Below are 10683 nucleotides of genomic sequence, written 5' to 3' on the forward strand. Positions count from 1 at the left end.
GCTGCAGTATGCACAGGTTTCATTTAATTTCTCAATGCTCCATTTTTTTCTTCCCCCCTCCCTTCCCCTCAACATAAAAGTGTGAATATTTATAACTAGGTGCATGTATGTGAAGGATTTGAATACATATATGTAGGAAAGTAAGCAGATATGCTGTTAAACAAGAGTCAGCATCTGAAAACAGATCATTTTTTGTGTTGCAAACATTTTCTGCTAAGACACTTTTAAACAGCACGCGTTTCCTACTTTTCTTAACCTTGATTTTGGAAATGCAGTAAAAGTTGACACAGAAGCAACGAGTGATTTACAAGTGGCGTCTTCAAAAGAATTCCCAACAGAGATTACAAAAAAAACCCTCAAAAAACATTTCAGCAACAATAGCAAAAGACAGCGGAATAAAGGGAGTGCAGAAAGCCTACTCTGTAACACATTATATAAATTACATCGGGATTCTCTTTGTTTATAAGCTTTGTCTCTGAAATTAATATACGTGTTCCTTTTAACTGTTTGACAAAGTTACATTAGTTTCTCAGTAGACATTTTTGAGGAGGCTCATTTTTAAGGCTGACAAATTTTGCAAGAGTAGTTGCAAGAATAGTGGTAAGAATGTATTTGTGGAAAAAAAAAAAAAAAAAAGGTAAAATTGTTGTAGAAGCAAGGAAAAAAATCTTTAGTGTTAGGTTTTCAGGAACAGTTTCCTTTCCTACTCGCAAAGTATCTTGGTGCTTTACTACAGTGACTTACCATGACGGTGATTTTAAAATAAATTATAAAATTATGACACTTGTATATCAGGAGCTGAAATATTAAGTTAATATTTGGACAATTTGCGGTGATAATGAGGCCTAATGAGGTTTCTAGAAAGATAAAATGTTATTTACCAAAACATCTGATGGGATAATTTGACTTGCTGTGTTTTACTACTGATGATAAAAAGAATATTGATTGCAAATAAATCACCGTCTCTAAACGCTTGTAAACAATTTGTGTTTGCTCTGCTCAGATCAAAGTAAAACTTATGAGATAGTGTCTGCATATCCATATTCTACAATCAGTGGATCAGCTTTCATTCCAGAGCTTAAAGCTCTTCTAACACTTAGAAGTTAATGTTTTACACCAGGATCTTAGTGTACGATTTGGGGGTTGAGGGTGATGGGAGGAAGTTGGCTTGCGTGTGGAAAATCTCTTACATTATAAATGTCTTCGTACTGAAGTTGTGCATTCATCTTCCCAGTCTCGTCTCACGCCAATTCCTTTTAAAGGCAGATCTGGGGCCAAAGACGTATACTCTGCATCATTTGTAACATCCTCCTGGATATTTTGCAGATACGTGCGACGTTGTGCCCAGACATGAGTCTGTAACTGTGGTGTAGTACCTGTTTTCTCTGCCTGATAATTTCGAGGGCACAATAAACAGTCTCGTCAAGGGTACTGCGAAGTTGCTGCAGTTCCATGGTTTGATGTGCTTTAATATGGGGACAAAATAGGTATAATGCCTGGCAGAGCCCATCTTAGTCCCTCTCTTTTCCTTTCCCTGCAAGAAGCGGGGAATCATTTGGGAATACGTCTGTCTGATCTAAACGTGAAGAGCCTGGAGCGGGTAGGGCCGAATTTGCCTGCGAAGACCCTTCGCACCGCTCCAAGGCGTATTCCGGCTCCCGGACTAGCCTATTCAGGTCTGTTAGAGACGCTAACGAGATAATTGATGTGCCTTTTCCTCTCCGCTTGTCTGAATGTGTTGCAGGGCTCCCAGTACGAGTTGAAAGATAATCCGGGTGTCCACCCTGCTACCTTTGCTGCTCACACTGCCCCTGGCTATTATCCCTACGGACAGTTCCAGTACGGGGATCCGGGGCGGCCCAAAAATGCCACCCGGGAGAGCACCAGCACCCTCAAGGCCTGGCTCAACGAGCATCGCAAGAACCCCTACCCCACCAAGGGCGAGAAGATCATGCTGGCCATCATCACCAAGATGACCCTCACCCAGGTCTCCACCTGGTTTGCCAACGCCCGTCGGCGGCTCAAGAAGGAGAACAAGGTGACCTGGGGCTCCAGGAGTAAAGACCAAGAAGATGCAAACCTCTTTGGCAGTGACAATGAGGGGGACCCCGAGAAGAATGAAGATGATGAGGAAATCGACTTGGAGAGCATAGATATAGATAAAATCGATGAGAATGACGGGGAGCAGAGCAACGAGGAAGAGGAGGAGAAGCCTGAGCTCCTGAGGCAAAGCAGTGAAGAGGAGCACTTGGAAAAGGAGAAAGACCTGGCACTATCTGAAGGTCTGAAACCCAAAGACGCGCTGGCTATGGTGAAGGAGGCCTCTGACAACAGCACGAGAATCATCAGTCCTGGGGGACAGAACAATTTACAGATGCCATCTCACAGCAAACCCAAGATTTGGTCTTTGGCAGAGACTGCAACCAGTCCTGACGGTGCCCTGAAATCTTCTCCCCCTCCGCCCCCTCCTGCCCAGGTTAACCACACTTCTCCACAGATCCAGCACCCTGCTTTTCTGCCTAGCCATGGACTCTACACGTGCCAGATTGGCAAATTTCACAACTGGACAAATGGCGCTTTCCTCACTCAGAGTTCACTGCTAAATGTGAGGTCCTTTTTGGGAGTAAATCACCACCACGCTGCTCACCACAATCACCACCTCCAAGCCCAGCAACAGCCTTCTGTTTTAACAGCAACCTTGGGAGCCCTCAGCAGTGAAAAGCCTTCAGAGAGGAGCAGTCCCAAACACATAGGTAATGAATGTATCAAGCATCCACTTCCAACCCCAACACACACATGAACTTCTTGAGGAACAGTGTCAGATTCTACGCTGGTTTAACAGATTGCTTTTAAAAAGAGTTATAGACAGTTTAGACAGTTTACCCCAGTGGTGGTTTGTTTTTTTGGGTTTTTCCCCAATTTTTTTTTTTCCTTTCTCATTTCCTTTCCATGGAACACATTGATTGCATACATTATGCCCGTTTTATGTGGGCTATTATATTCTTACCCTATATTCCCCTCCAATAAGGTGTGAATGCAGGAATAGCACTGGATAAACTTAAAGGATGTGTAACACATCCTTTAAGTTGTGCTTTCTTTCCCTGTTTCCTGAACCTCAGTGCCAAATAATTTCAGTGACAGTCCAAAATATGACAAGAAAATCTTGAAATATTGAAAGCAGGGAATAGTGCCATGCACAGACACACACAAATATCTACCTACACACATCTGAGCAAAAGGGGGAGAGGGAGGTGTGTTCTCTGCACAACCTCAAGATCTTTGTTGTTGTTACTCTAAAATAGTTCTTTTGTTGTTGTTTTTTGTTTGTTTTTTCCTCTTCTGTCTTCTTCTAGAAAGAGAAAATGTACCAAGAACTGAATCCCCACCTCAGCCACTAAAATCACCCTTCCAGCCTGTCCGTGACAAGTGAGTTTGTTTGTTTGTTTGTTTGTTTGCACTGCAGGAATGTTACTTATGTGAAACAGAGTGTTTGTATAATAAAGACTAATTATAACACCTAGTCATCACCATAAAAACACGTACAGAAAGAAAGAACAACATAGAAGTTGCTGTAGTATTTTCAAAGTTAGGGTAAATCACAATTGTACATAACCAGCCTGTAACTTTCCTGAAACTTAACAAATGTCAAAGATCTTGTGTTATTTACACTAGTCACAATAATTTTTGTGCAATTAACTAATGCTAGGGTGCTATAACAAAACAGACAACTATAGGAAAGGGTTATTTTTATTTTTTTTCCCTGATTGTTATGTTGTTTGGTTTTTTCTTCCTCCCTTCCCCCCTGCAGCTCTTTGGCTCAGCAAGAGGGAACACCGAGAATTTTAGCAGCTCTCCCTTCCGCTTGATTAAATGGTTTGGTGAAAAAAAATATTAGAGACTGGTATTAAGGACAGGAAAAACAATAAAAAAGAAAAAGAAAAAAGAAATGATATAAATGACTTCCATCAATCTCTTTCTGCAATACAGTGGTGCAAATCCATGAAAGCGATTACACAAATCTCTAGATGGATCCCCTTCTTCATTGTACCATGTCAGATCGTGTTATTCTAACCATTCTTGGATTATTTGTTTGGTAAATGTTTCCCATGTGTTTGTGTTTTTTCTGTATATAGAGTGATTTCAGATTGTAAATAGCGCGTCAGCAAAACTTGTCTAAATCATATATTTTTGTCTAATAAACTAAATGAAATTATGAGCTCTCTTCAGGTATGTATTCTGTTGCTGCAAATCTTACACATATATTGCAAATCTATTCAAACATTTATAATTTGCATTTTAAAAAGTCAAGTCTTATTGCCTTTGGTTAACTCAATCTTAAATACCAAATTCAAGCTCTTAATGTATCTCGTAGTTACTTTATTGAAAACAAGCTGCGAGTTTCCCTTTTCATACATGTAAATTTAAGAAGCAGAGTGAAGCTGGTTCTTAACTAGTAAAATTAAAGTTATTTTTCCAGTTGTGATGAATCAAAAGTCTGTAGTATCCATTTTCCTATCATAAATGGATCTTCCACTTATGTTATAAAATGCATTCTTGAAAATGAAAGGAACACATTTTCTAGCAGTTCTTTGGTATATAACTTTGCTGTCCAAACTGGTTCCTAAATTGGATCAAGAGCCTTAGTACTTTGGTATACATTCCCACCAAAGCTGAAAAAAATTTTAATAGATTAAGAAAGAAAATTATTTGTAACGATTTACTCTTTAAATAAACGCAAAGGAAATATGATTGGGGAAAGATTTTTCTCTGTGACATGAAGCATAATCTTAGCAGGAAAAAAAAAAATTAAAAAAAAGGCAGCTCTTGCACTTGCCAGAAGAAAGTTCTGCGATTCCGATCTGTTGGTTGTAAGGACTCTTGAGTCAGACAGTCTATCGGTTTATAAAAGCATTAATCTTCCAAAGACGGTCCGTTAAAATGTGTAATATTTTGAGTGTTTACTTCTTTTTTTCTCCTAAATGAGAACACTAAATGAGCATTGAGGTGCTAATAAGATACCAGATGGTTGTTGATGGTGGAAAATAGATAGAAGCAGCTGGGAAAGTCATTAAGAAATAATGTGTTGACGCCCTATCTAAACTGAACCAACCTCAAACCAGGACTTGTCGGAAACAAGAGGAGATTTTAAAATAAAATATTAATAAAATTATTGTCAGAGATCGGAATATTGATCTGGATGTAGCTGCAAAATCATCGAAAGCAAAGAGGGGTCTCGGTAAAACTATTGCTTACAGATCTGTTTTCAAAGCAGTAGAGGCTGAAGGCTGCTACTTTGTGCATTTTTCAGATGGATCAGAGTAACAAATCAGGCGAAATAGATTTGTGCAGGCTATATGAAGGGCTGAAATGTGCAGCGCAGTGTCTCTCTGAAAAAAGACTGTCATCCCGCGTTCCCAGCGTAACATCAATGTGCTTGGTTTCTGGCTTTTAATTGTTGGTATTTTCCCTAAATCACTGTTGATAACGATTTCAAACGAAAGAGTTATATTGTAGTCTTAACCAAACGATATTAACTTAGCTTCCAGTGCGGAAAAGGGAGATTAAAGGAGATGGAACTTTTTTTTTATTTAATTTTTCCGAACAACATAGACCTTACCCTTGTAAAGCCAAACGGCGCGTCCATAACAGCGCTAGCGTAAACCTGTCGGAACTGTTTTCTCTTTTCTATCAAAGCAAAAGATACGAGCGGCAGCCCCGTACTGGCTGCCACTCCCATCCCTAATCTTAGGGTCCGCTTCCCAAATTCCTCGCAGGCGGCGCAGTTGGCTCCAAGCAAGCCGGCGGTCCGGGCTACCGCGGCGGTTCGGCCCCGGCCCCTCTCCACCGGCTTTCATAGACGGGGCACCGGCTCCTGCGGACGAGGAGATGGGATGTAGGAAGCGCGCAGGGGATGCTGTGTGACGCGGAGCAAAGGCAGAGGTGCCAAATTGTCTCGGGAGAGAGGGGATTACTTCGCCGCATATTAATGTCAGAAGGGACTTTTAACTGAGAAGTGTGAGTGTGTGAGAGTTTGTGTCTGCCTCTGCATCCGCTCCTCCTCTCCCCCGACTACCGCTGGCTGGTAGCGCCGAGCGGTTCCGAGAGGTTCCGAGAAGTAGAATAGCCCCGCAGCGGGGCGCCCGCCCGGCTTTGGGCAGGCTCGCAGCGCCCTCTGTGGGCTGCGGCCGGCGCCTTCCCTTAGCCCGGCGCGGCAGCCGCCGGGGGTTCCGGCCCGGAGCTCTGTTCAGCCCGGGGTGTGTAAATTGGGGGGGGGGTGTGGGATCGGGTGAGCTGCCAGCCTATAATTCAGCCAGCAAACATCCTCCGGAGTGTGCTTTCAGTTTTGATTATCCTCCGGAGAGTGATAATTCCCAATAATTATCTCGTTGGCAGTTTTCCGCCCGTGGATGCCTCAGCATCTCCAAAGCAGACTGCCACAGACCTTGTTTGGGTTGGGTTTTTTTTAGGGGTGTTTTTGTTGTTGTTGATTGTTTTGTTTTCCGGTTTGTTGCTCTTTTTTATTTTTTTCCATTGTTTTGGTTTTGTTTTGTTTGTTTGTTTTGAATTTCCTGCCCCCTGTCCCGGACACTTGTGATGCTTTACCTCCAGCCAGCTGAGGGTTTCTGGCGGGCTAATGAAGCCCTTGTGAGGTCAGCCCTGTCCACCGTCTCTCCCCACCGCACCCGGAGTGTTTGCCAGGGATGGGGCTAAACAGAGGGTTCCTGCCCACCCCTGACCTCTTCCCCCCCCCCCTTTCCCCCCCCCTCGGATGGCGAGGATAGCGGCAGCCAGGGGCGGGAAGAGCGGCTGGCAGGGAGACTGCTTGAGCCGCTTCCCAAGTTTCTGGACAGGAGCACAAGTGGCTTCACGTTAGAAAAGGGAAAGCCCAAAAGATCATCTGCAGCGCCGAGCTCAGAAGAGTCGTGTTGTTGTTCTAGCCGATGCCTGCCTACGCGCCCAGCAGTCCCCCTGGGCTATTTGCTTTAGCCGAGCTCTCACCTGGAGGAGAGAGGTAAATTAGTTTTCCCCCCGCCATCCACAGCGAGGTGGCCATTTCTCCCGCAGGAAGTTTTAACCAGAGAGGAGGAGTGCGGGCGTTCCTGGCATTACCGCACTGAGCCCTCGGGGGCTCTCGGTGCGGGGCTCGGAGGGATGCACACACAAACTATCCCCACGGCAGGGAGCCCGGCCGAGCCCCCTTCCAAGCTCCCCTCCAGCCAGTTTGGGGCAGGAACGGGGGTTCCATCTTTCCTAGGTTTCACTTGTCACGTGGGCCGTGCTAGGAATGACCGTTTACGTCACCCTAGGAGGAAAACTTGTAGTTTTCCTGTCATATTTTCCATTTTCATGGAGATCCACCCTGGCAGATGTATACCAGCGAAAACCACAGGGTAGGGAGAATAATAGGGGAGAAACTTAAGCTAAACGATTGGCCTTAATTGGGAATGCTTTGAGCTGATAAGAGTAAATTGGAAAGTCCTGGTTTCCTATTTTTTTTTTTCCTTTTTTTTTTTTTTTTTTTTTTTTTTTTGTAAAGCGATGACGGAACCCGAAGCTGCTAAGTGCAGTCAATAGGAAAATTTGCATTGAATCGGATGAGAGCTACATCAAGTAATACTTCTTTTAGAACAACTACCGAGGGCCAAGATATATTTTCATGCTATTTAAAAGGGTGGCAGGAAACATTTTTCATACGTTTGCATAATCCTCCCCCTCCCCCACTCTCTCCCAGTAAAAATTTCCTTTCTTTTCTGTTATTATTTACTTAGAATTAACAAAAGAATGGCAGAAATTTGTGAAGAAAGAACACTGAAAAGTTGATATAATCTCAAGTTCAGCAAACTCCGAAATTAGCAGCTGCCAGAACACACTAAAAGGAATCGGCAGCTTTACGGGGATTTGGCTTTGTCACAGAGACGTACTTATGAAACATGCTCATTGGTATGCATGCCTCACTTCTTATTTTTTTTTCTTCCTATTTTATTCTGAAAGACTATTTTTGACCACAAAAAACCCCAAAACAAAACCAAACCCAACAACAACATAAAAAAAACCAAACACCAAAACCAAAAAAACAAACAGCTGGTAGAAAGGGAACAGAGAAATTAATAGTGTGTATGAGCTTAAACTGGTTCCTTCCTATGATTGCTATCGTCCCCGGCTCTTGTCATCCCTTTTTTGTAGCTTTGGTCGAGTTTTTTGACGCGCTCGCTCCGCAACTTGAAGAGCCCCGAAGCTGGGGAGCGAGTGCCCGGAGCTGGGAGGGAGATGGAGTGAAGAGGGGAGGGAGCGCCCCGGCAGGTCCCGCCGGGAGCCTCTGCAGTAGCCCTCGTCGCGGGCTTCGTCAGATCTCCCGGTAACTTTCATTGTGTGACCATGTTTCTCTCTCCCCTACTCTCGCCCTCCCCGCCTTTTTTTTTTTTTTTTTTTTTTTTTTTTCCACGGTCGCCGATCAATTATTCACGAGCACATTTATCTCCCCTGCAATATGGAGAATTCATATTCATATCTCTGTTTTAGTGGCCTGACACTGATTAATGTAATATGCACCGCGGCTCCGAGCGCAGCCCCGCTCTATGAATCATGCACTATAAAGTTTCAATCGTCCTTGTAGATGAGACTATTACAAAGCGCGCAGCGCGGCGGGGGCGGGGAGGCGGGGAGGCGGGAGCCGGCAGCAGAGGTGGCTTCTTCGCCGCTGCCGGCCACTGGCCCCGTGTTAAACAGACTCGTATCGAAGCTACCCGGCGACCGATGGGGGACAATGCGGGTCCGGCAATTAGTTACGCCCGTCGGGACTCTCGCAGACGCCGCTCCCTCGCCCCGGCCAACCCCGGCCAACCCCGGCCGCCCACCGTCGTCCCATGCTGCTTCCCCACCGGCCAGGCCCCGGAGAAGGGGCTGCCGAGGCCCTGTCTGTCCCCTCGGACACTCAGTGGCAGGGAAGGCTGCGCTGGCCCCTCTCGCCCGGGGGAAGCGGCGAGCTGGCCGGTGCCTGGCACGTCGGGTGGGCACCGCGAAGCCGAGAAGGGGCTGAGGCTGAGGTGAAGGGGAGGGCGGGCTGCCCTACAGGGCCCAGCACAGCGGGCAGGCCCCGTTGTCACTGCGGAGCTGCGCTGGGACTAGGAGCTGGGGAAGGCTTTAAAGGGAAGTCTGAATCTCCTGACCAGTTCCCGTGTTGCTTTCTTTCAAATTTTTCAATTTTTTTTTTTAAAAACTTATTTAATTCCTAAATGCCCTTAAAAGGTGAGGTGTAAAGAGTGGCTGTGGCTGGCTGAGGCACTCTGGGCAGGCTGTCGGCACACAAGCAGAGCAGGGGAAAGGCCGATGCATACTGAGCCCTCTTTGAAAGGGACCCTCCAAGCCTGGGCCCTGGCTTGTGTCCTTCTTCCCCCTGCCCTCGGGGTGAGGCACCCGCACACCTCAGTGGCCATCCCACATCCAGGTGCCACATTTGGCACTACCAGTCCCCCGCTGGTGGGTGAAGGGGAGAACCAGGCCTGCGAGTGGTACCGTCAGCCCCTGAAACCCGTCTGCCTGCCATGGGTCAGGCAGCTGTGGCCCAAACTGACTGAGGAAGGTCCCTGCCAGCCCGCAGGAGGCAGCTGCAGAGCTGCATCTTGATGGATTTTCCCTTCACCTCCTTTGGGAAGGTCTGCGGAGGTGGCCAGCAGGGCCCGTGCCCACCTCTGGCTCCATGGGGGCTGTAGCAAGGGGTGATGCGAGGCCCGATTCCGGGCTGCGAGCTGCCAAGTTTTATGTGTCAGCAGTAAATCTTACCTGGGACTAACAAATCAAGTAAAACACTGGAACATGTAATAAACATGGCCTGCGTGGCATGTTTTCCAGTGAAAAGTTACATAAACGGCTCCTGGCGAGGTTGGTGTTCCCCATTGTGCGGTGCCCCCATGCAGTGCTGTTCATAGCTCGCCTGTAAAACCAGCCATGTGGACAGGAATCGCTGGAACTACCAGGAGACTTGGAAACCCATAGAATAGGTATTCAAAATTTAAGACTTCAAAAATATGAGCTCTTAAAACTAAACAATGTACTTCTGTGAGGAATTAATTTACTTAAGTCCCGTCACCATTATTAATATTAGTTTTGGCTTCTCTTTTTGTATGTGAAGAGAATACATGCATGGTGTTTGTACAGAAAGTGAAAAAAAAAAACCCAAAACCTAATACCTGTTTTTACTTACTTTAATTAGTACTACACACGTCCTTCAAGTGTGATAGCTGAGCTTTTTTCCTAACCTGTTCCTCTGGAGTCAAACTAATGCAAAAATGTAAACATGGGGTGCACATCGAGTCCCAGTACTGCCTCTCCTAAGGGAATAGAAAGCACCAGTGTAAACTGTGCAGAATTAAAAGCGAGTTTAAAAAGTAACATTTATTTTTATTCGAGATTTATGGCTGACCCATAGATAATTAAAGGTTTTATTTTGAGCTGTTGGCCCCACACAATACGTTGTCCTTTGTTGCTGTGCAAGTAGCGCTTTCTCTGTGCTGCCTACGGTTCAAAAACAATGAAGCAATCCATTTATTTTGTGGTCAATTGTAGCACAAAGTGAGGTGGTCAGTGTGGAAAGTTTATCACTGTCTTGTCCCTTTGGAGGAGGCAGACCATTCACACACCCTCTGCCCCAGTACACAAATGTCAGTCTTTTTGCAGGCTGCTGTT

The 10683-nt window shown here is 45.5% G+C and overlaps 1 protein-coding gene across 2 annotated transcripts in view; it reads left to right on the top strand.

Moving 5' to 3' along the window:
- IRX1 (iroquois homeobox 1) overlaps nt 1-3866 on the top strand; it is a 5073-nt gene extending 1207 nt beyond the window's left edge. Inside the window, exons 2-4 of one of the 2 annotated variants that reach the window (XM_030445495.1) lie at nt 1745-2753; nt 3354-3426; nt 3809-3866. In XM_030445495.1, the coding sequence (XP_030301355.1) occupies nt 1745-2753; nt 3354-3426; nt 3809-3866 (1140 nt within the window). The remainder of the gene's footprint in view (nt 1-1744; nt 2754-3353; nt 3427-3808) is intronic. The other variant, XM_030445496.1, reaches the window with a different exon arrangement.
- The last annotated feature ends 6817 nt before the right edge of the window (nt 3867-10683 follow it).

This window comes from Calypte anna, chromosome 2 (assembly GCF_003957555.1).
Source record: "Calypte anna isolate BGI_N300 chromosome 2, bCalAnn1_v1.p, whole genome shotgun sequence".
In the NCBI taxonomy this organism is placed as follows: Eukaryota; Metazoa; Chordata; class Aves; order Apodiformes; family Trochilidae; genus Calypte; species Calypte anna.